This window comes from Ceratina calcarata, unplaced genomic scaffold (genome assembly GCF_001652005.2).
Source record: "Ceratina calcarata isolate Rehan_Ccalc_2016 unplaced genomic scaffold, ASM165200v1 scaffold48.2, whole genome shotgun sequence".
Taxonomy (NCBI): domain Eukaryota; kingdom Metazoa; phylum Arthropoda; class Insecta; order Hymenoptera; family Apidae; genus Ceratina; species Ceratina calcarata.
The window spans coordinates 2,977,332-3,002,742 of NW_017172225.1; the positions used below are offsets into that span (position 1 = coordinate 2,977,332).

Genomic DNA, 25,411 nt, shown 5'->3' on the forward strand with positions numbered 1-25,411 from the left:
TATACATATATGCATAATATATATCATGTATAAACTTTCAGTCATCGAGAAAAATATTAGAACAAAATTTGTTTTACTAACGCTCTAACTATGGCTACGCTAAGTATGTTATTTAAAATTGTATTGCCAAAAATACGAGTCATCGATATCAACTTCATTCCTCTTCTCTTTTTTTCATTTTCTTTTTTCTTTTTTTTTCCCTGTCATTTTGCACACGTGCAACGCTTTTCTCCTTTATTATTCAATTTGTACTGACATTCATTAGAATTCGCCTACAAACGTTAATGACAATGAAAATTAATTGCATTTTCCTTCTACGACGTTTTACAGTAGTCTTTCTCATCGGTATGCGACCAGATATGAAATATTACACGTGTATATACACACACGTTCGATCGTCGTAGTGCAGACGTCGTGTTTCTCTTTTTTCTACTTTTTTTATTCTTTTTTCTTTTATAATTGCGTTGGTTTGGCAGGACGCGAACATTAAAAAAAAATGCAAGCCCATATTACTTTTGTCGTACTTCGTGAAGAACCGTTCTTACTCACTGGAATGTGAAAATTACTTGTTACATTCTACGGTCTGTGTAAGAGAAAACTTGGAAAAATCGATTTGCTTCGTAGAAAATGCAACCGCGACCAGAACGATCGTCAACCTTCACTCTGGTAAGCCTGTACTGTCTATTGTATATTACAATGTTTCATTATTTCTTCGAATCTGTTTTCACTGCAAAGGGTACCCCCTGCTATGCACGTTCTGACGAGCTCAGTCGGCAAATATAATTCTTGTTTCACGCTTGCTACACCTTCTTCAAATCGTTTTACTACCCGCGCTATTATTTACCGAACAACGTTATTGTACATGCCGGAAGACGTGACGCGTTGCAAACATATGAAAACATTTGTAGCGGTTGTAACAATAGATCACACTTTGTTTCTCGCGTGACCTAAGCGTTCACTACCTTCGCGAATCTATCGGGAAACGGCGATATTCACGGACCGTGTCGTCGTGCATATCGACCCTGCGCCTCGTTTCTTCCATTTCTTCCCGTTGTCACTCATTGAAATTGCGTTACAATCTGTGCTCGGCAATACACGGATTCGCCTTAGAACTTGTGAAATCTCTTACGATTTTGATTAACATTATTTTGACACAGGCATCGAAACTACGAGGATGCCTAGTGACAGACACGTTTTCAAAAGATAATCTCGTTTTTAAACAGTTGAACATCGTTCGTCTGCGCCGCGGTACCAATGCTCTTCGCCCGAGTCAGTTCACGCAACGCTAATCGTCGTACGGCGGTAACAATTCAAACGAGATAAGTTTAAGAAGAACGCGCGTGTCAAAATAATGAGATAGGCGACCGTCACACCTTCTAGTTAGAGCCTGATGCGCGCGACAGACATTCAAAAGTTTTATGGGCTTGCTGCGTGCAACTTTCGTTTCTCGCATCCGTACTCTCGCCGCGCGTGGTAGTAATTCAATCGTAAAAGGAGGCGCACGAACATATTTTCTTTCAACGTATCGATCGCACAATCAAAAATGTTACAGCCTTTTTCATCATCGTCTATATGTAAAATATTTATATCTCTGTTAAATACCGACATACCGAACGATAAGATCTAAGTAGAGAAATTGTTATTACACAATCACAGTTGTACAGCCATTTGCTACCTCGTATTAAATACAAAAATGCTTAGACATCGGTAATGATCATTGGCATACAAGTTAAATCTTATTCTTTTCATTTTTCTTCTTCTCCCGCTTCTTCTCTTCTCCTACTCCTTCTTCTGCTTCTTCCTCTCGTTACGTTTTCATTTTGTTCACGTGCGTTAAGAGTTCAGTCTGATCAGTGACAAACAGACAGAAATATCTCGTCAGCTGCAAAAGGACAATTAAAAATATACACGTACGCGCCCGCGAATTTACGATCTAAGCAGTTTTGCGATACTAGTACATCGTCGTGTTGCGCTCCCACGCAGCACCTACTGATCTCCGTCAATCATAATGCAAACACGAACACGTTTACGTAACGATCGATAACACGAGATACGTATTTCTCTTTTCCTTTTAATCAACGATGTGTCCACGACGTTTGCTGGACGTCGGAAATGAAGGACCGGACCGACGCGCGAGACGTCGTACATGTAGACAGTTTCGGAAAATAGACGAAAGAAATATAGTAGGCAAAACTGCGATCAATGGGACAACAGACTCGATGCGAACGAGAATACATTCTACGACTAATAAAAATCATTTAGTTCCTATCGTCGGAGTAACTCGGCTTTTGTTTCTTTTTTTTAATCGTCAGAATTCGTATCGGCTACCATCTAAATAACAAATGCATCAACTAGATATATCAAAACTACGAGTGATTAAAGATGATACAAGTTTTTATAGCACGTATCTTCAGTTATAAATCGTAATATAAATTCAGCAAATTTGTTTTCTTCCTTTAGACATTACATATTACTATTTTACGCAATTTATTGTTGTACGATAATCTAATGATTATGTGTATGATTCGCCATCTGCGATGCGCGAATCATTTTTCTCTCCCCGTCTCTTCTCCCTCGCCGAGAACAGATTCCTCCCCGCAAGTAAGAACGAGCAAACTAGCGATCGATCGAAATCATGATTTTTTGCGTAGGGGCCCAACTATTTCCAGTTCCCGTTCCCTTTTCGTTTCCGATCGTCGACGGGGGCAGGGAGAGAAGAATCGTCCGCACAAAACAGAGCATGTAACGTTTTTGCATCTTTCTTGCATTATCGTAGCTTGTCAAAAATATATTGTTCAATTTGTCCTGCCCGATTGTTGATCTTCTTTGTGCAGCAGCGTCGCGTGAAAATGAATCGAGTTCGTTCGACATTTTCAGATAAAATTTCTCACAGAACAGAAGAGTGAAAGAGAGAGAGAGAGAGAGAGAGAGAGAGAGAGAGAGAGAGAGATTGAAACAAGTCGCCGCAAGCCGTCGAACGGAGTGTCTGAAGTGGTACAATCGAAAGGATGAAGATCAGCCACGGACCAACAATCGGGACAGCGCTGTACATGTTATGTATAAATATTCAACCGTATATGCCTTTCGCCTTTCGTACACAGTATATTAACTAATTAATTTATTTTGTTACTCTCCTATTATCCTATTTTTCAGCTAAATTTGTTGCTCTCACAATAATTTATGTTTACTTAGATAATTATTCATACTTCAATTGTGTTATTTATACGTAAAATAGTATATATTCTAATCATTTATAATATTCAATGTTACATTGTTCAGGAATATCTTTCCTAGATTTTCACACGACTCGCCGCGCATCGTCATGTACTCTGATCGAACAGTGAACGTGAACAAGAAGGACGAGCGAACGCTCCTTCGATTTAGATTATTTTTTTGTCGTTCGATCGACTTTGGATCGAGAGCGTGGATTCGTCGTCGAGAGGATATTACGATCGCGGTAAGTCCGTGAGACAGGCAGCATTCTTTATGAGTACATTTTATCGATTAATTAACACCAGTAATTAGTTAATCCCTTACTATTTCGGTCGGAAGGCGATGCAAAATATGTCATTTCTTTCATGCACGTGTCACGAAGTCGGCGACGATTCAAGGAGCAACTCGGGTAAGAATATATCTTCGTATTGCTCCTCCTTCCTTCGTTCTCTCGTATCGCCGTGTCGTTCTTTTGTACTTATAAAGAATGCATTTAAAAAATCAGAATTGCGAAAATGCAATGTTACTATGCTAAATCGATTAGATTCTAAACAGTACTTTGAAACGCGTATCGTGGTATAAGCGATCACAGCTCGAACTGTTCGCTCATCGCTTATATGTATTGGCTCTGGTCTCTCATAACATTCTTCGTGTACACCTTCTAACATCCTTCCTCTCGCTTCTACTCACTCCCTGCCCACTCTGTTTATTTGTTATTCGCTATCTTCTAAACGTCGATCGAACTTCGAATCGTTTATACCGCGATGCGCAAAATTGTGTTTTTCTTTATATTCTTTTTAGTAACATCTATTATACTTTAATATTAATAATTTGTAGTAAAAACGGACCTAATAAAAACATTTACTTCTTGTTTTGGCCTCGCTTCTCTTGGTCTACTAAACTAGGACAAAAGTGGTCGAAATAAAGGAGAGACAACGATCGTTGTTACCGTTGCGTACTTTAAATAATTAAATAATTAAGTAAAATTCTAGCTATAATACCCTTTTCAATTCTTCTCCTCTTTCTCCTCCTCCTCCTCTTTCCTCGTTCTCAGTTATATTTTTTTGTATCTCGTATTATATCCTCGTTCGGCATGTCTACGATAATTATTATCTCCTGTTGGTCTTCTTCGTTTCTTTTCTTTTCACTGTTCTCGCTTTTGCTCCGGTGGCAAGGTCCGGTATATCCGAAAGAGTTCGATCAGTAGTTTTCATCAAAAAATATTGTTCAGTACTCCCTCGACGGTAATTATTAATTTGTGCAGGGTATTATACGGATATAAAACAATTTCTTTGTTCAATCATACACGTGATTGTCAATTCATTCACGTGATCGTAAATATTAAATAATAGTCTTTAAAAACTGGTTACTGTAACAACACTTTACGTCTATGAGGAAAGAATTTGATAATGTTATCCTATCTATTCTAATCATAGTATTCACCTATACCTCTTCATTTTAGGCAATACACTTTCACCCCTTCGACTCTCCCTACTGTGAACGCGAACTGTTTCGCAACAGTGGATCTTTCTTATTTACCAGTTACCGACACGATAAACCGACAAACGAAAGTGTGAAACCTTTCATAGAGCCGGTGCAGAGAACGTCTAGCTGCATGCGTTCCCATTCGAAAGAAGCTAATCGGCATTGCCGTTTAACCGTACACCGTTGTCGCATCGAGCTGGAACACGTATGTCACAAACGCGCATAATTTATATTCACCTCTGGTCATCGTAAATACAATTTACTCCACCCTCCCCCGCTCACTTTTGATTCAATTGAAAAATCCTAAACACTTATAACCGTATATGTATGTATACTCTCTTACGTACATCTAAGAAAAGTTTTGAAAACTCGCAGCGCAAGAAACGATGTGAATTTAAATAGAATCGTGTTACTCTCCTTTCGTAAAATTACGCTCTGCTCTTCGATGCTAACGTCGCACCCCACTTAATTTAGTGATTTCTTCTTTCAAATTTCAATACTTCAAATGTCATGACGCAACTATACATGTACATACGTACATTCATATATATTCATTTGTTCACATATATGTATATGTGTATATACATACATAAATATATTTTATTAAGCATACTTAAATTGTTAGAATGTAACGTTAGCTTACGTGTACAGAAAAAGCACGATCGGACATATACAAGATTACGCTCAAGAGAGAAACGACAAAAGTAGAGAGAGCATACTTATATCTCTCCGACTCTCTGTGTGTATGTATGTGTAAAGAAACTGTTTCAATTGTTCACTATCATAATCTTCGATGTATTAAAAGTATAAAAAAATTTCTTGTATGAATCGTTATTCGAATATGTCTCATGAAAATGAAAAAGATATGAACAAAATACGAAATATGTGTACGTGTAACTAACGTGACATAATGAAATGTATTTATTTTCTTACTCGTACTCCTTTTATCTTTAAACGAATATTTCAATTCGTTTAACTCGTTATAAATATGAGCAACTTTTATTAGTTCGTATAAAAACCTAGAAGTCTCGCTATATGAATGTGTATCTGTGTGTATATATGTGTGTGAGTGTTTGTAGTATATAATCCTTACACGATAATAATAATAATAATAATAATAATAATAATAATAATAATAATAATAATAATAATAATAATAATAATAATACAATATAATAATAATAATAGGTACCGGCAATGCTACCATTTCACTCAAACGAAGATATAAAATTTGTTAATACTTCTATTAATAATAATTATCATCAGTACGGGTCAATTGAAAAATCCTAGTTAAATATAGAGTTTTAAATATAATAGAAATATCATATGTCGTGACATACGTTTAACAGCTCAACGATCGAGGAAAATGATCATCCCGTTAATTACATCTTACAGACCGAGAAAAATGTATCATTGTTTGTTGCGCTTAATCACGTTAATCTTTTCATTTATTTTAAACAAATATATACTTTTAGAGGTCCCAAAAACTTTGTCCATCGTTTACTATTACAACGTATCGCCCCCCAACTCCCCTGCCCCCCCTTTACTCGCATACCGCGCACCTACGTGCACGTAAACTGGTACACACGCGCGAAATGCTAACTATTTCGGCCAGCAGCACCCTGCCAATGAATCGTATCATCTCGCGTTATATATTATATTATACAATATCTTTTCTCTGCCGTTCCAAGGCCAAGGATGACAACACGTGTCCTCGATGGAACGATACGGATGCGATGAAATCGTTTGTTGCCTCGGTGGTAGTACGACCGCCGACACAGAAATTGTTACGACGAACAGAGACCACGTACGTACATACGTACATGCGTAAAAGAAGCCTTAACACATCTATATACTCACTTTGGTGATAGTCAATCTCTATTATACTCGTAATAAATTTGTTTCTCCGTGTTCACGCATCTGCTTTCCGCCACCTCTCTTCTCCATTACGGTCGTACTCTGCAATCGTTCACACGATATACTCTACATAGCACATCGCATCTGAAACTTCCAGTGCGTCGACCTCCGGTTACAATATTTTTGCTCTTTTTTTCTGTGTGCATTTTCTCGTGCGATGTCGACCGAGTAAATTGCGGATAAATTATAATAACGAGAGCGTACTAACAAAATATATAGACCTAACTCGTGGAGACAACCGGAGTCTGGCAGTACGGGCACTCGCGTTGATTTGGAGCGCACGTCGAGCAGACCACGTAGTGATTACAGGGTGAGAGTGTAACAGTGCGATTTTGTTCCTCGCAAACCATGCACTTTGTTGCCGTTTCCCTGTACAGCACCTGGAACCGGCAACGACTGAGCTACCTATAGTGTTTCCATTAATCGTATCTTTGGGAAGACGCGAAGCGTTATCTTTCATCAATGTTACTGTACATCTGTACTGACTGACTTGGACGATCGCGATAAATATTTGGAATACTAATAACAACACTAGACAACAAAGAGGAGGCGAGGGGAAGAGAGGGGGGAGGAGAGGGGGACAGAGAAAAATGGTTTAAACGCGAAGGTGAGCTAGAGCAGTTACAGAATCTACGATCAGTCGTATCGCATCCTCTTCTCTAGATACTTAAAACCGATGATTACTCGCGAATCGCTTGACATACCAACTGTTCAGGCCGGCGTGACAACTTTGCTTTACCTTTTCGACTTCTTCGAGGTCCGAGCGTAGCTGCGATTGAATCGATTTTAATGCAGCTATCGACAACGATCTCAGTTCGCTCGTTCTTCTCAGCGTATGTAGGTACGGGCTGCTGCCGGTAGACGCTTCCGTCTCCGCTCTCATCGCTTTTACTTGCAACAAGGCCTGTCGACAATCAGACCATTCAGAACTTCGCACTATATATTCGATCCATTGCAAACGCGACGAATCGGAAGAAAAGAAGGTAGTGCAACGAAGGGGTGCAACGAAAGGATTACCTCGTCCCTCTGTTGTTCGGCGATACTCGCTTTCCTCTTAGCATCCTCGCTTTCCAATTGCCACGCGGCGCACGCGGCTCTAGCTTGATTGATACGCTCGTCCCAGGTCGCTAATTGAGCACGACTCGACGTCAATTCCTCCCTGAGCCTCTGTATCTACCGAACAGATCAATGTAGATCAATCGGCTCGGTTTAAACAATCGTGCATTCTTGCACGATCGGAGTCATACCCGACGTAAAACGAACAAAAGAAAATGATAATAATAACAACAAGAACAAGAACAACAACAACAACAACAACAACAACAATAATAATAATAAATAAAATAAAATAAAAGAACAGAATTGTGCTAACCTCAGACAAAGATCCTGTGTTACTCGGACTAATGGAAAATGCATTGACCAATGGAGATGCTGGGAGGGGTTGAGTACGTGACGGAGACATTCCTTGATTTGTAAAATCGAACAAGCTACTATTGAACCCGCTAAGCTTTGAAGCCGAACTGCTAAGTTGCGATATATGATTGCTAAATGGATCTGATACTTGATTCATAAATGGCATTGTCTGAAATCAACCGAACGAAATAAAAGATTAAAATAATTGAGGGAACATTCGTTTATAGATATTAGATAGATAGATAGATAGATAGATAGCCCGCGGCACGACGATGAGCCAGCAGAAAGAACCGAATGTCGCGTACCGATTCGATAGAATCCTGATGAGAAAATCTAGATCCGGTAAGGAAACTCGGTAAATGCTGAAGCGGACTGGACGTCGATGGTGAGAAATTTGTTAGAACGGAACGTTCGGTCATGCCCGGAATATTGACCGGCGCCGAACTTCCTAATAATCCGGAGCTCGCTAGGCCTGCCGATATTGAATTGCTAATCGGTGAATTGGTATCCCTATGAATTGATTCTACTAAATTTAAAGGATCGTCTAAATGTAACTCGTCTAACGCGTTCCCTGAAACAAGAATACGAAGATCAACTGGACCGAACGACGCGCGTCCGCTCGACGTTATTCGAGTACGAGCAGTGGGGAGGCGAGGGTGCTACTTACCTACTACAGATTCCACGGTATCGTTCGGATAAAATGAGCTGGACAGCGGCGAGACGGTAGTTGCCAACGAATGATTGCCCAAGGTACCGTTCAGACTATAAGCTATGTATAAACTTTGTTTCTGCTGAGCCTTCTCTGCTTTCGTTAATAATGGATCGCTGTCGATAGCAACCATTTGTTTGCGAATTTCACCCTGTTTAACATTGTTAGAGTTATTCGTCGGTTGATCTCTATCATGTATCTACGGAAAGAGTGTCGCCCAAAAATCTTACGACTCTCCACCGTCGAGACCACGAGTCGAGACTTTTGAGATTTTTGCGCGCGGCAGTCCGTAGTATACGACCTCGTACAACTAGATATGTTATAAACCAAAACTTACGACTGGTAACAGAGAGTTAGGATTATAGAGTATGCTCGATAATTTCGACTGATTAGAAGCGTTCACGTTGCTATTGGAATTGGAGTTGTGAAGTTGAGCACCAGGAGCTTTACTGTGCGAACTGTTGCTGCCGACGCTACTGGTACTCGCCGATTCGGATACCTCGCCGCTTCCATTCTGAAATTTCGAGAACTTATCCTTTCTCAGCATTGGGTATCCCGAGCAGGATCCAAAGCGGAAACATGGCGACCGGAGGGAACCGCCGTTTATACTCACGCTGCTGTCGCTGAGTGGCTTCTCTTTCTCGTGAGTGCGCTTATCGGGCGAAAGCGCATTGTTCAGAATATCAGCCAGGTTCGTTCCACAATCTATAGGTACCGCCATGTCCCTCGCCAGGCTCATTTCTTCTGTTGGCAACACTGCTCCATCAGCACACCATACCAAGTCCCAATATATCAATTTTGAGAAGCGATTTTAAAAATACTTTGTTTTCTTAAATTCATTTAGAAAACGCGTAAGTACACCGTTTAAGAGCAGAGAGAAGGAGAGCGCAGAAGGACGTCTCTAGAATCGGGGCGGAATGAGGAATAAGGCGAACCAGCTTCGTCAATCACCAGGCCAAGAATTCTCGTCTCACGTACGCATCCTCCTACACCCGCATGTATAAACACTCAGTGAAACGCTGCGGTGCGTATTTCGAAGGATTCTCGGCCTGCCAATTTCGAAGCGATACAAAAGCTCTTCTCGCCGCTCATTAGTAATTAGAATTCTGCGCGAATGAAATTGCGCGCAGCGCAGATCATTCTCGTTCACGTCGAACGAAGCCGAAAGAACAAACGAATCCGAAACGTTAGATTCGATATTTTACTTTATGGTATTAGTAACTGTTTCACGTACGAGTTATGAGGATACACTCACGGTCAACGTGTGCGAAAGCACAGAAGACTCCGCGCGGACAATATCCAGCTTGCTGCACGTCGTTGCACTTGGTGGACTTGTAGATCTCCGGATGGAACTGCTGTTCCGTCCGAGTATGGCAATACGTACAGGAGTCTCCTTGCTCGCAATTGCCTGGCTCGCCCCATTCCTCGCCGTGTTTCACGTTTGGGCACGGCGTCGATCTAAAACGCGTCGTATTTCACCTTTGACGATTGAAATAGAGAGAGAGAGAGAAACTCGAAACGTTGTTACTCCTTCGACGAGACGCGAGAAATAGAACCCCCGATCATCTCACCTGTACTTGTATTTCCGCGGGCTGCGTCTTTTATCTTTGCTATTATGATACTGGGGACAAGCGTAGCCCTGACGACAGAGTCTCGGTGGACGTTTGCAAGGCTCGGTCTTGTAGTTGCTGAGTACATAGTTCGTATCCTGCCATTTCGGATCCTCGTTCATCAGGTTCCGCTCTTTGTCCAGTATATTTGGTCCGTTGGTGGATGAATTCGGATCGGAGTCGGGATTCTCCAACGCTTGGATCTCCTTGATGTCGTAAACCGGCGGCCGAAGATCGTGATTGCCGTGAGCGAAGGCGCAGTGAGGCCCATTCTTGACACAGAAACCCCGCGTGTCCGTGTCGTGGACGCACATACAGGTCTTGTAATATCGTAGGTGGTAACGTCTCTCCGTGTCGCCAGCAGTCCGATGAAGGAACGGGCATCTGTTTCGATCATCAACCGACAAACATTCGCACGAATTATTTTAAGTAGATCATCACAGCGCGCATAGAGGCGCGATCAGGAGAAAGTTAAACATCGACAGCGAGCAATTGCGAACGGGGAAATGCGAAAACCGAGCTTCGACAGTCTCGATTCTAATCGTATCGTATCCCAGTTTCGTTTTCGTTCAGTTGTATCTTATGGTGCATCAACCGCGTGATGCCAAGCATATAATTCTTAGTTGCCACCGTGTCGCGTACATAACAGAAAATCGATATCAGTAGTAGGCTCGTTTATTTCAGATAACCCGGAGCGATAGACATTTTGGAGGGAAAGCCGATCGCGCATACACATTTTCACCTGCATAATATTATGATGTGCACGCTAGAGTAGTAACGTCGCGCTACCGCAAATAGACCAATACAATCGTCGTGGTTATACTGGCTACTCTACTAGCTACGAAAACTAGCAGGGGAATCGAGAAAGCACTGAAGGAAAACGATAACTGGTATCAAAACTAACAAGCATTCACGATGTACGTTCACTTATCGCAGTGAATAATGCGATAAAGCTATCTCCGCACAAATTAATTGTCAATTAAAACAAGTATCGTGCTCTTTTCCATCCATATAGTACGTTTCGTCAGAGTGAAAAAACTATTGTTGGTAATGATCATTTTCGCAGCCACCAAAAAGTACGGTCTAACTACTCGCTCGAAACGTATGGTGGTTGGTTTTATTTGTATCGAGAGAACGTTCAGTTTTCAAAGGAGACAGCGCCCCGGACCTGATAGCCCCGTTCTATAATCCATTTTTAGTTCAAGTTTCAGTGTTGCTCTGTAATCGTAAGATTACGAAGAATTATGCAAGACCCGGAACGAAATGTCTTAGAAGGTAACGAGAGACTATCTCGCTTCGAACGTTCGCGTACGTATACTATCGTAAAGTTTTCCGAGAGGAAATGTTCGCTGTTAATCACACATCTTTCGTTTTACGTACGTTTACGCGCCTCTGTGATCGTACATCAGACCTACTGTACACACATAGATGTACATACACAAGTTTATCTACTCCGATATAAAATTGAAAAGAAAAGCATCCTACGCGTACGGAACAATTATGCTCACGATGAACCTCCGCACGTAGCGATCATGCGGCTCTTCCGCCAGCAAAATTCGACAAATTCGACACTTACTATTGTCGACGTCGACTAGTGCTCGATCATTTCTCGTCGCGAATATACCGCTGGGTACGTATCATCTGTGCATGCGTTCACGCGCGTGTGTGCCCGAAATTTACGTTGGAATTGGTCCTGTCGTACGTTACATGGTGGGTCACTATCGACGAGACGTTACGTATCATGTACGTATGTAGGTATGTAGGTAGGTATGTAGGTAGGTCGGTAGGTAGGTAGGTAGGTAGGTGTAGGTAGGTAGGTAGGTAGGTAAGGTATGTGCTGGGCAGATGCGCGCGTTACATCGTTACAGCACGCGCGTGTGAACGATAGAAAGAAAAACGCGAACGGACACTCGTTTTCTGTCGAACGCGAATCGATTTACGAGTCTGAACGACCAACAGCTAACAGCTAAGCGCGCTGGTTCATTCATGCTGGAAAACTGATTTTGCAGTTCTCGACCTCGACGGAAGGCGCGTACGAGACGGACCGTAGGCGTTGCGTCGTTGCATCGTCGTCGTCGTCGCGCAACAACCAATATTTCGTTGAATCGGTTTTCGCACGAATCGTAATAAACAATTTCAGGAAAAGACCCCGAAATCCGATGATAAACGACGACGACGAATCGATGTATCCGACGCGAGCAAGGGAGACATCGCGGAAGAGACACACTTTATCCATCGATAGAAAGAGAAACGAAACGTACACATGGACAAATGAAACTTACTCGTCTCCATCTGGACATATGCCGGTGGTCTCGTCGTACTTGGTGCAATAATTATCGGCGCTATAGTTGAAGGTGCGGTCCCTCTTTCTCACCGGTCTTCGCCTCCGTTGGTTCATAAAGTGCCAGTTGAAGCACGTGAAGGGTCGGTGCTGTGTGCATTTGCGCTGTATAAAGAGGGGACATTGTTCGACGCGAAATTCCTTCAAGTATCTGGAATGCGAATCCACAGAGCTACACATTATTTCGTGGCGTTTTTTTGACGCGCGCGTCGCTGCCGCGCTACTGTGCTCGCGGCCCTCCCTCCTCTCTTTCGTTCACCCTTTTTCTTTTTTTATATTTTAGAAGTACGTATATCAATTTATTTATCGCATCGAACGATTCACGGGGCACGTATCTTTATTTGTGCGTTCGCTTTATCGTTACGTTTCTTTCTTTATAGCACTCCACTTTTTTTCCGATCACGCACTCTGTATCTTTTTGGCCGATTCTTAGAATCCTCGCTTCTTTTATTCTACTGATTTTTCTCGCTCCCTCTCTGACGTAGCACGCGACCGGCCCGGCGGGCGCTTACTTACGTGTAATGATTCGCCTTTTCCGCCTGAGCTGTCAACAAAGGTTTAGAGTCGGACTTCATCTTGGACAACGCAACCGAGAAACACGTACGCGCACACACATACACACGCGCGCGCGCGCGCGTGCACACGTAGAGAGAGAGAGACGGAGATCGTACGGGCGAACGCGGAACAACCGGTGGCACGGGTGGCACATACGCTCTTTCCCGTCTTTTCATCTATCGTCCACCGCCGCCGCCGCCACCGCCGCCGTCTTCGTCCTCTTGTTCCCGTAGCCTCTTCGTAGCCGTCGCCAGTAGTCCGTCCGTCCTCTTTACTCTCTTTCCTTTACTTCAGTACCTTTACCCCGCCGTTACGATACCTCTCACTCTCTCACTGTCTCTCTCTATCCTTTATCTACTCGTCTATCGGACACGGAATACGGGACACAGGGCGCGCACGGCGCAATACGCGTTATATGCGCCTCGATCGTCCAATCCTTGGTCTCTCTCCCGGTCACGTGACTGTTTCTCTTTCAAGGTCATCGATGTTTTGGTTCTCTAGCACGGTAAACACGCACTCACACGGAATGCCGGCTGTATCCGTGACGAAACTTAAAAAAAAAAGTACTGCTCGACGCACCCAGTGTCTGTTACAGACCCCGCCGATCAGAAACTTCTTTTTACCGATGAACGCGCGACGAATCGAATCCCGCGTACGTGCAACTCGAAGACTTCTCCATGTGGGGGGGAAAAGAGATGGTCGTCGAAAATTGCAACGATCGATTCCCGACGCACGACCCCTCGATCGAGTTCCGATTCTATGCTACGTTCTCACAGATTCTGCAACGGCGCCGTGTAACACAGCCTTTCGTCAGCACCGACTCCCTCCGACTTTTCATATTCTTCATCGATGAACTTTTATCCGTTCTTTGTTTTCTTCCGGTTCGTATCCGTAACGCCGGCTCTCTCCTCCTGACTCTATCCCGTTTCCAAGCGAACGACGTAGAAATTCTCGAGCACGATTCATCAAGTCTGTTAGTCTTCTTCTTCTTCTCCGTGTCACCGTATACCCAGTTTACCGTTCCTATTCGAACATAAACAACATCGAGTTTGTTGAAAAATGTACACCATCCGGCACCACGAGCATCGGATATCGCGATTTATCGCTAACTGCTCGTCTCGGATCGTAACGTATCGTCGCGAAATGCAAAATCATGAATAACGACTCGTTCCCGTTGAAAACTGTTCGACTCGTTTGTTGTTTTACTATGCATCGTATTAGAAACGCACCCGTCGAGTATACCCGTCGATCACCGACGAAACTTCGTCGTCCACTCTCACTTTCGTTCAGAGATCACGCTGATTTAAAGTATAACCCTTCCGTAGTCACTGATCTCTCGCATTTCACGACTCGGCTTCGGCTCCGGCCTCGGCTTTCCTTGCAAAACGCGATCTTGCCTCGTACTTGTACACGTACGTAGTATACGTATATCACAGGACGCACGTTTCCTCGTCGTTATCGAGAATAGTTACGCGCGTATGAATCATCTCTTATCGCTCCTCCTACGGCCTATGACGATTCCAATACGTATTTAGATACCTGCGTTGAGTACGGTCAGCTACGCGAGTTTTTCCAAGACGACGGTCGTCTGAACCTGGCCGGACCACGTTTCGTCGTGATTTGTAAACCGCGATGCGCTGGATACGCAACGTTTAACATCGTCTCGTCTCGTCGCTGTTTGTCGCGCATCAGCAAATTTCTCGCTGTATGTACATACTGGTACATACTTCCCCCTCTCGATCCACCGAGACGCTGCTCAATTTATTTTTTAACGACGATGATCCATCTCCGTTCTCCGGAAACCTCTCGCGGGACCCTTTTAATTTAGGCCAACAGTTCGTTGACGAAGACAAACTTTCCAATTTTCACGTAAGTATGAATGATACGCGATACGAGGAAATACATAGATGCTAAAAGCATGCGCAGCGATCGAACCAATGGAAACGAGAAAACGTAACAAACTTAGTCCACAACGGCCGGTGTTCAGAGTAATAGTTGCTTATTCTGGAGATCGTCTTAAGCATTTGCTATCCCTGTCTATCCTATGTTTCCAGTCCCTGTCTCGTGTACTCGAGGAAACGAGGCGATCTTAAATATGAGTAACGACTCTAAATATCGGCGGCCAATGTTTCGTACGTAATACGCATTTATCACGCAACTGACGATACACTCGAACATTTGTAAATTAATGATGGAGAAAAGTAGACGCAACACGCGTACACAGCTATACGACGTAAAACGATTTCCGACCTACTCTGTGTGCGTACTCAGAGATAAACTGCAAGGTAGTAATAATAAGCTTCCGTCATTGCGCCTGTCGGGATTTCAAATTTGAAGCTCGATTCGAAGATTAAAATATTTAATTCAAGTTCGAAGTCCTCGTAAGTAAAATCTTTTAATAAATCGTCCAGGAATGTTACTAATATGTTACATTATGCAATTACACGTGTCGCACGCATAGTTTTTGTACAGTTTTACAATTATGTTGTAACGGGGATTGGTAAAGATGAACATAATCATATCGAACCGGTTGAAATAACAGAGATAATCAGCGACGTCGATCGGCCGACACCTCCTCCAACTACTTAGAATCCTGCTCCTACGTGCAATTTCAACTTTTTTAATTCATATTTAGAATCACGTTACGATGTTCGTTAGTTTTACTAATATTGCGAATTGCTATCGTTTTACGGGAGTAGTTCTCGCGCGCAATTTTGTACATACAATCGTCTGCCAGTTCCCTGCCCCTGCTGTTTTACTATTGTTACCATCACTACTACTACCACCCACCACTACTATTACTACCACTACTACTACGTACGTACGTACGTATATCACGTTAAATTAAACCGAGTCTCGTGGTACGGTAACGTAATTATAATTACATACAATTACCTATACAGATGCAAATTAATCGTGAAGAACCATCCGTTGTACAGATAAAAATATAATGCATCCACAGTATACGAAAATAATACACATTTGGTTTGTACGTACGCGTGTTTGATTAATGCTACCATTCGCGATACAGCGTTTCCTCTACAATCGTTCGTTAGACCTACATCGTAACGCATGCTATCCACAGTTTTATTTTCCTTTCATTTTGCACTCCGGTTCTACGTATGTTGTACGAGAACGGATTCTGCACGGTAATGAATTCGAATATTTTTCTTCAATCGATTCAATCTCCGATACAAGAATGATTCGTCGTCGATGAAACACCGAAGAACATAATTATTAAAATCGCGACACGCACGTTTCCTCTCTATTTTAAAATGCATTGTCTTACAATATTGCGTTACTCCTCGTTTGTCATCGGGTATACTTATTAGTCATCAGTTTCTTTCTTATAAATTTTGAGCACTCCCCTGGATGGATATTATTAATTAATAATAAGTGTCTTCGTCGGATATACTCCTCTGGATGGACGTTGCACGTTAGAATAGTAAATTCCGAGGCAATTTTAAAGATATATACCTGACGGGTTGTTAAAAACAGAGCGCTCGAATCTCTCAGCCGTTACGCTTCTTCAAGTCATTGTTTTGGATAACAAACAAAAAAAACGACTGATCGAAAGATCGTATGTTCGTTATTCCCTTAATTATTCTTATTACGACATCTAGAGAGTTAAATATTTAATATAAATACTCTTTGTCCGATTTTACAGATTTTTAGTATAGGTGCGTATTCTATACGATTTCAATTTAACAGATGATGTCCGTAGATTTTATGAGACGTACCTATATGTAACAGGTATGCTTCATCATCCGTTCTCCTTCTAGACGCAGACGATAATTATTATTTGAATACGCGTAAACATCGATGAGGAGAACAGAGAAAGAAACAATATTTCGAAAACGTCTGTGCTCCGCGTCATTCGAATCCTACCGAAACCTCCGAGACGTTATCATCTAAATATAAGTGATTTAGTTCGCAGTATATCGCAGCGTTGTTATTGTTAATATTGTGCGATCTCAAGTTTACACGTTTCCATTAAATGTATACGATCGTATATATACTGTCAGACTACATACTGGGCGTTACACTGGCAGCTTCAGAATTTTATGAACAGTTTGGAATTCAAAGACTCTATCGACTTTAATCTGTACGAATTACATTTATCGTATATCGAAAGAGAGGTGGAATGGGGATGGGGTGGAGACGTAGGAGGGAAAAACATTTTTTATGCATCGACTTTAACGTCCCTTAGCGTGAACAACGAGAGAGAGAATGTACTTTTTCCTTCGAGATTATCATTACGTTAACAAGTGTTATTTATACACTTAAACTATCTATATACAATATGTCAATGAGAATAAGAATGTTGTATAATTTATTTTTAACATATGTAGATTTAAAGAGGCTCTCTTTCAATGGCCATTCTAACACCGAAGAACATAATTATTAAAATCGCGACACGCACGTTTCCTCTCTATTTTAAAATGCATTGTCTTACAATATTGCGTTACTCCTCGTTTGTCATCGGGTATACTTATTAGTCATCAGTTTCTTTCTTATAAATTTTGAGCACTCCCCTGGATGGATATTATTAATTAATAATAAGTGTCTTCGTCGGATATACTCCTCTGGATGGACGTTGCACGTTAGAATAGTAAATTCCGAGGCAATTTTAAAGATATATACCTGACGGGTTGTTAAAAACAGAGCGCTCGAATCTCTCAGCCGTTACGCTTCTTCAAGTCATTGTTTTGGATAACAAACAAAAAAAACGACTGATCGAAAGATCGTATGTTCGTTATTCCCTTAATTATTCTTATTACGACATCTAGAGAGTTAAATATTTAATATAAATACTCTTTGTCCGATTTTACAGATTTTTAGTATAGGTGCGTATTCTATACGATTTCAATTTAACAGATGATGTCCGTAGATTTTATGAGACGTACCTATATGTAACAGGTATGCTTCATCATCCGTTCTCCTTCTAGACGCAGACGATAATTATTATTTGAATACGCGTAAACATCGATGAGGAGAACAGAGAAAGAAACAATATTTCGAAAACGTCTGTGCTCCGCGTCATTCGAATCCTACCGAAACCTCCGAGACGTTATCATCTAAATATAAGTGATTTAGTTCGCAGTATATCGCAGCGTTGTTATTGTTAATATTGTGCGATCTCAAGTTTACACGTTTCCATTAAATGTATACGATCGTATATATACTGTCAGACTACATACTGGGCGTTACACTGGCAGCTTCAGAATTTTATGAACAGTTTGGAATTCAAAGACTCTATCGACTTTAATCTGTACGAATTACATTTATCGTATATCGAAAGAGAGGTGGAATGGGGATGGGGTGGAGACGTAGGAGGGAAAAACATTTTTTATGCATCGACTTTAACGTCCCTTAGCGTGAACAACGAGAGAGAGAATGTACTTTTTCCTTCGAGATTATCATTACGTTAACAAGTGTTATTTATACACTTAAACTATCTATATACAATATGTCAATGAGAATAAGAATGTTGTATAATTTATTTTTAACATATGTAGATTTAAAGAGGCTCTCTTTCAATGGCCATTCTCGGCGACCATTCGCTAAATACTCTAATTACTAGAATCTCTGCTTAAAATCTGCATACATAAAAATTATGAATCATGTTTAATGACATCCCAGACTTCGCAGATGAGCATCCTATATATATATATGTACTTATGGTTATGTCGACTACGACTTACTTCTTTTTTTGTAATTTTTCTCTTTAAAATAAATAAATACCTTCGACGATCGACGATCAAATCGTGAGGCGTCCGATTAGGTACGGAAGATGACGGGTAATTTTAGGTAATCGGGATCGTGTACTCGCGATTCTACATACGGCGTAACGATACGCATGTTCATTAAACAGCGTTCGTAAAATAATGCTAATTCGAACAAAGGAGAAAACAACGTCGACGTTTAAGAGTTCGAAATTTACGTTCAGTGCAAAATAATTATGGACCACGAAAGAAAGATGGAACGAAAGAGATCGTGTCTAAATCTAAACTGGTTTATACTACATTTATAATTACACTTGATCGTCTCTACGCGCACCTGTCACGACGTGTCTCGATATACGTAGTACATACTATATTTACCTTGGTGCGTAATGGTAAAATTCAGTTGAAAGATCAAACGGTCGTTCCGTATGTACTGAACATCACTCTGGTGGTATCTGTATCCAGAGTAACGTCTTCCGGAGATGCAAGATCGACTTTGATCGATCCGGAATTGTTCCTTTTTCGAGTCGTACCGCCGCCGCCGCCGCCGCCGCCCCAATTCGACAAAGTCCAATGATAAGTTTCGGTTTCTTTCTCGGTGTTCGCCACCGTCTCTCGCGTCTCGTTATCTTTGTCCACCAAGCCGGTCTCGACCGAGACCGAGGAATGCGACGCGACCGAGTCGAAACTGGAATCGGCCGCGCCTCTGTAACGGCCGACGTATTCGTTGGACGTCTCGCCGGGCGATTCCTCGATCGCCTTTAATATGTTTTGACAAAGTTCCGAATCGAGCGGGATCGGACTTTCCGAGTCTCGATTGTGAACGATAACGGCTATGTGGGCCGGGTGAGGGATAGGAAGCGGAATGAGCAACTTTTCAGCGCTGTAAGGACGAATTTGTCGTTTCCATGGCTGCCAGCGTGATTCTGCTCCCACCGTGCCGTTCGACGACGCCGCGCGTCTTCTGATCTTCGTCGAAGTGAACGGTCCACTAGTTTCGCTGGAAAATAAAACGAACTCTTGTCTTTCGCGGATGAACCGTGGCGAGGGGGCAGAATAAGAACCGACCGCTCGCAAAACTTATTATTACGTTACCATCGCTTGTCGGACTTTCTACCGTTACTGCTGGTCGGTCTAGCTCGTGGATTGAACGCTGAGACCTCCAGATAGGGGCTGTAAACTTGTATGTTGCCGCGAGGTGCATAAACGGCGCCGAGTAGATCCGGTCCGTTCATTCCGCCTATTTCAGTACTGTGAACCATATCCGTGTAACGCGATAGATCAACGCCCGGATGTGGTTCCAGCCTGAACTTCGTGTCCATATCATCGAGGGGCTGAAGGAAATTCAAACTAAAAATGTCCGCGTACATCAGGCCAGCCAAGCCGGCCCAATCGCCGACGCTTAAACCTTTGTTCTCCCAGAAATCGTCCTCGCTCCCGGATAATCTCGCGAACACGTGGGAAGGATAAAGTCGTTCGAGCATCAATGCTCCCTGTTGTATTACGACCTTGACAGAAAAAGTACCAACATTTGTCCAAGAGGGAGAGAGGGAGAGAGGGAGAGAGAGAGAGAGAGAGAGAAAGAAAGGGAGTGAGTGAAATAAAATAGAGAACGTCGAATCGTTTCTTTTCTTTTCTTTTTACCTTCAGATCGAACGTGGTGAGTTTTATTTTACTCTTCACGACTATTCCAAGGCCGGTCTGTAAATTTTTCCTACGCCTGTCTAGCTTCTCATGCAGTACGGCGATCAGATCTTTGGCTTCTTTCTCCAACGATTTGTACGGATCCTTCGTCTTGGCGAGGCTGACAGCGAACGGGCCGAAACAGGCTTCCACGAACTGAGAAAAGTCTCTTTGCGGTTGTGTGATCAATCGTTCGGTCTCTTGTTGGAAGGCTAGCAATTCGTCTAGCTCCAGTCTCGCTTCGAACGCGGCTAACGCTTGTTCGGGTCTGATCTACGAGAAGAGACAGTTCTCTTCAGCGCAACGTGCAAAACGTTCGGCCATACTGTTCGTCACTTCATGCGACTATGCTTACTTGATAATAATAATTGGAAGTTAACCCTGGCCCGGCTATTCTTTTAACCACGAAACTATCGCTGGCAGGTATGCGACCCCTGTTCTTTATCACTAAATGGAACATGATCGTGTCCCAGACTGCTCTAATCCAGTAACGTATCACAGCAACTGTCAGATACATTATACATCATGTACAACGTATACAACGTCGAACAAACGCGTAAGTCAAATTATTCGATCGACGGTAATCTCGAACTTCGATCGTAAAAGGTCCTTAAAATCCGACGTACCTGTAAGTATCACGAAAGAGACGATGGGACATAAAACAAGAGCTACGAACAACGCCGCGATCGGTTGAAGGCAGCCCTGTATACCGACGTTCCAAACTAATGCCTCCATGATTACAAAGTATCGATTCCTGCTTGGTTCCGGACTGTCCAAATCCATTACGAGCGCCATGAACGCGTGCAACGCTAAAGTGACTACGGGCATCCTACAATAATTATTGATTATCAACGACGTATTGTACGTAAACGGCAACAGCATAAGATCGAAATACGGGAAAATGTAGGTAGTAAGACGTCGTCGTAGTCGTCGTCGACGCACCAGAGAACCGCGGTGAGAGCGATGAGAAGCGATCCTAAACTCGTGACTATGCAAACGACGGGGAACACGAACAATATGATCAACGTTCCCAAGAGACCTTTCACGCCATAGTTCCACAACCTGTTCAAGTGTCTCGTCATTCCTTTCCCGATGAATCCTATGACGGTGAAAAATGCCAATTACACGGAAAGAGACGCGAGCACAGAGTGCGACCCGATCGGTCGAAACGAGGAGGAAACGACTTACCGGTGTCCGGCTCTGTTTCGAAATGCGTCCGGCTCTTGCTGATGTGCCTCCAAAGAGTCGTCAGTCGCGAACAGAGGGTAGGCATCTGCGACGACTTTCTAGGAAACAGGGTCCCGTTCAGCTGACTCAATTCTAGATCGGGAGTAAACGGCTGGACGAGCAGCAGGGCTCGCACGGACACCGGGCTACACCAGGGTACCGCCACGCCAAGCAGAAACATCGCGTTCCACGTCCAACACCACGTTCTGGCCATATAATTTATCCAACGCCACATGGGCCACCTGTCGGTGAAGCAGTCCGATCGAATGAATGGGGTTTCGCGAATGTTCGCGTCGCGGTTCGCGGTGTTGGAAGAGGTCCGTGTACCTCGTGGTAGTCGTGTGCACAATTTCCCTCTCGACCAAGAACACGGGCTGACTCGGATCCGCGCGTGGTGTGGTAATGGAGGTCGGGGTGTTGCTCAGCACCGTGGGTATGATCTCCGATTGACCTTGGAAATTGCGCCTGACGATCCAGTTTTTCGGAAGCCATATCTGGGTCGGCCATTGGAAGCTCCTCGTCGGCGTTTTTACCTTCCGTAATTCTTTCAACAGAACCGGCTCCCTCTGTAAGGCGAAACGGGTCGATGATACATGAATCGCGCGGCGTCTCCGACTCGTGTCGCGCGTCTCGTACCTCCTTCATAAAAGTTAAATCGCGATTCAGAAAGTACACAGTCTGCTGCAAATTCTGATGAGTACAGAGAGCGAGAGCCTCTTCGTGCGCGCTCCATTCGCATTCCTCGATGAACTTCTCTTCGACTTCTCTCATCCTATCACGCATCCACGGTTCTATCCGCGACAAGATCGGATGCTCGTTCTCTATGCGACGCCTCAATGCTTCCTTCGTTTGCGTCAGTTTACGTTGTACCGTTATGAACGCTTGTTGCATCAACACGACCGATTGCGCTTGTTGTACCAACAGTTGAGCGATTCCGTTGCCGAGATCCATTATATCCGGATGCGACAAAATGTTCGAGAACACCCGTTGTAGGTATTCTCGAATCACAGCCTCGTTCACTTCCTGAAACCAGCGTACACAGGATCATCGTCCAATTTGCGAACCGCGACGTCTCGACGACTCGAGAGATGTACTGATCCACGATTCGTACCCTCTCTATCTCCTCGTCAGCCTTTTTCCGTGCCCTCAACTCGGATATCAGTCTTTCTCTGAAATGAAGAAACCAGCCTCGTGTCTCTCTCTCCAAAATAGAAACTAGGATCGGTAAAGCTTTTCTGATAACGTCTCTGCTAAATAATCTAAGATCGACCACTGCTCCGGCGGGTGTCCCGAATACGAAAGGAACGGGGACAGGTAACAATTGCGACAATTCTCTCTCCACTTCGAACTTTTCCATGGTCGCTCGTTGAAGCTGTTTTCGGACGAAGCCGCACAGAAGCTCTAAGGAATCTTCGTACTCCGGCTATAAATCATCGATCACAGAACAGACATTCTTACGTACGGTGTTATACGCGGATCGGCTTAAATCTAGGAATATCTCGTGAGTTACCCTGCACACTAGTTCAGCGACCAAGTAACGACATCGCTCCTCCCTTATCTTGGCATCCAAATTGTGTGCTTGCAGCGATGGCACGCCAATTATAATATCTGCAACAACCGACCGATACGTAACCGATAGGCGAGTCCACGTGGCTCGATACCGAGGATAAGTGTGAGGACGTATTCTTACCGAGAAGCCGTAACAGCCCGGTCAGAAACGCTTTCAACGACTGTGAAATGCTGAAGCAATGAGAGACTAATCTAGCCTTGGCGGTAACTACGAGGAATCTCGTCGCTAAAGCGAGATCCCGAAGCAGAGCATCTCGTCTTCTGTCTCGACCTCGTTGAAGAAGTCCGCTCAATCGCCATCGATGCGTCTGTCCCGTGAAATTGATCGAATCCACCTCGAATTCCCTAAAACGGTAATTCGTTTCGTGAGCGCGATCGATCATCGGCGGATCGAACGATGAACTGAACACTTTAGAAACGGAAAACGTTACGTCTACTACTATTACTACTACTACTACTACTACTACTACTACTACTACTACTACTACTACTACTACTACTACTACTACTACTACTACTACTACTACTACCACTACTACTACTGCTACTACTACTATTACTACTACTACTACTATTACTATTACTAAAACGAAAAAACATTTAGACAACAACGTGTACGTCTACGTCTGTATCGTATAAGATGCACGGGGTTTAGACACAGGAGACCGAAGGTGTCCTGGAAAAACAGAGCCACCCCAAAGTATATCTCTGTACATCGTCGCAGCGTGCGTTTCTCTGTAGTTTTCATTCGCGCAGAGTCTATCGGTTCACCTGATAAAAGTCCCATCGTATCGGTGAAGCTAAAGCTACTGCGGCACAGCGATTTGACGCGTATTGGGAACGTGTAACGGAAATTAAATGATGCGACCTACGCCTCTACGCTACCGTGCTCTAGCCAACTAAAATTTTTAATTCGTGCCGCCGCATCGTCGTCGTCGTCGTCGTCGTCGTCGTCGTCGTCGTCGTCGTCCGGGGACCGAACATTAGAAACTGCCGTGGGGATTTGATAAAAATTCTTCTATGGAACGATCGTTTGTTTTTCCGTCAATGATTCTTGAATCGATCGAAAATGAATAGAACATGCGATACTGACGATCACCCCTCCCCCCTCACGGCACGTAAGAAACCATGCTTCTTCCGTTCCCTTTCGGAAAAAAATAGAAAAACGAGAGCTACACGTATCCACGCTCTCTCCGATTCTTGGATCGTACCGAAAAAGATGACGACGCAAATAAAAACGTTTCGGAATCAACTTTGAATATCGTGTGACGCTGCTGGTGTGTATGACATACCCGCATCTTCGAATGCTCTCCAATTGAGTGGCATTCAGCTTCTTCGGTTTTCCGTACTTCTCCTTCTGAAAGCTTTACAAAAGTCGTTAGAAAATATTGGTGACAGTGCGAGAAAGTGCGCGTACGGTTCTATACATCCTCTCGGGAACGAGTCGCTATGAATCGAATTCATTCTCGACGTTCTCCGCTCTTAAGGATGTATTGGCTATACAGTCAATCCCAAAAATTTATGCACTTTAGAAACGCATTTTTTAAAAAGAGATCAGACGTCGGAAGAACATTGCTAATAATAAACAACAAAAAGAATTTTCGATTTTTCCGAGATTTTTCCAAGGGGTACCCCATCAATTTCTTCCAAATTTCGTTTTTGGCCAATAACTCCCAAACCGTTGGTCCTACGGGAAAATTGCAAACGACCTTTCTTGTAGAGGATGACGAGATCTACAATTTCCATATAAAAACTTTGCGCTACCATTAATATTTAACGAGTTATTGACGAAAAACGAAAAAACAGTTTTTTGCAAATTACTCGTTAACTACTGACGCTAGCGAAAAATTTTTATATGGAAATTGTAGATCTCGTCATCCTCTACAAGAAAGGTCGTTTGCAATTTTCCCGTAGGACCAACGGTTTGGGAGTTATTGGCCAAAAACGAAATTTGGAAGAAATT

General features: G+C 43.1%; 2 protein-coding genes across 14 annotated transcripts in view; both read right to left on the reverse strand.

Annotated features, from left to right (window-relative positions):
* Window positions 1-184: 184 nt before the first annotated feature.
* unk (RING finger protein unk) lies at window positions 185-15,132 on the reverse strand. Of its 10 annotated transcripts, none has more exons than XM_026815971.1 (13): window positions 14,783-15,131; window positions 13,205-14,266; window positions 12,630-12,839; window positions 10,309-10,731; window positions 9,993-10,195; window positions 9,351-9,493; window positions 9,075-9,251; window positions 8,696-8,888; window positions 8,334-8,599; window positions 7,988-8,197; window positions 7,633-7,788; window positions 7,355-7,519; window positions 185-6,995 (listed from the first exon to the last, which is right to left on the reverse strand). In XM_026815971.1, the coding sequence occupies exons 2-13, from the start codon at window positions 13,417-13,419 to the stop codon at window positions 6,837-6,839; spliced, it is 2,520 nt and encodes an 839-aa protein (XP_026671772.1). In that variant the 5' UTR covers window positions 13,420-14,266; window positions 14,783-15,131; the 3' UTR covers window positions 185-6,836. The 10 variants fall into 10 exon arrangements, with proteins under 10 accessions (XP_026671772.1, XP_026671770.1, XP_017884829.1 ...); XM_026815969.1 differs by having other exon boundaries at window positions 14,473-15,131; XM_018029340.2 differs by having other exon boundaries at window positions 9,351-9,478; window positions 13,205-15,132.
* A 2,848-nt stretch (window positions 15,133-17,980) lies between these two features.
* Window positions 17,981-25,411, reverse strand: part of LOC108627846 (uncharacterized) — a 16,813-nt gene continuing 9,382 nt past the window's right edge. For 2 of the 4 annotated variants that reach the window (XM_026815958.1, XM_018029386.2), the window contains exons 4-16: window positions 24,741-24,812; window positions 23,570-23,793; window positions 23,390-23,487; window positions 22,991-23,302; window positions 22,516-22,902; window positions 22,207-22,445; window positions 21,841-22,121; window positions 21,595-21,751; window positions 21,279-21,481; window positions 21,008-21,156; window positions 20,614-20,925; window positions 20,065-20,477; window positions 17,981-19,969 (exon numbers count right to left, since the gene is read on the reverse strand). In XM_026815958.1, the coding sequence (XP_026671759.1) occupies window positions 19,381-19,969; window positions 20,065-20,477; window positions 20,614-20,925; window positions 21,008-21,156; window positions 21,279-21,481; window positions 21,595-21,751; window positions 21,841-22,121; window positions 22,207-22,445; window positions 22,516-22,902; window positions 22,991-23,302; window positions 23,390-23,487; window positions 23,570-23,793; window positions 24,741-24,812 (3,436 nt within the window). In that variant the 3' untranslated portion in view covers window positions 17,981-19,380. The remainder of the gene's footprint in view (window positions 19,970-20,064; window positions 20,478-20,613; window positions 20,926-21,007; window positions 21,157-21,278; window positions 21,482-21,594; window positions 21,752-21,840; window positions 22,122-22,206; window positions 22,446-22,515; window positions 22,903-22,990; window positions 23,303-23,389; window positions 23,488-23,569; window positions 23,794-24,740; window positions 24,813-25,411) is intronic. The other 2 variants (XM_026815959.1, XM_026815960.1) reach the window with 2 other exon arrangements.

What these genes read in the sequence shown, in the direction of transcription:
- unk (XM_026815971.1), bottom strand. Translation starts at nt 13,419, where the DNA reads ATGAAAAGACGGGAAAGAGCGTATGTGCCACCCGTGCCACCGGTTGTT. An exon ending in GAAAAGGCGAATCATTACAC is followed by an intron (nt 12,840 to 13,204) that starts GTAAGTAAGCGC and finishes TTCGCATTCCAG; the next exon opens with ATACTTGAAGGAATTTCGCG. An exon ending in CCGCGGAAATACAAGTACAG is followed by an intron (nt 10,196 to 10,308) that starts GTGAGATGATCG and finishes GACGCGTTTTAG; the next exon opens with ATCGACGCCGTGCCCAAACG.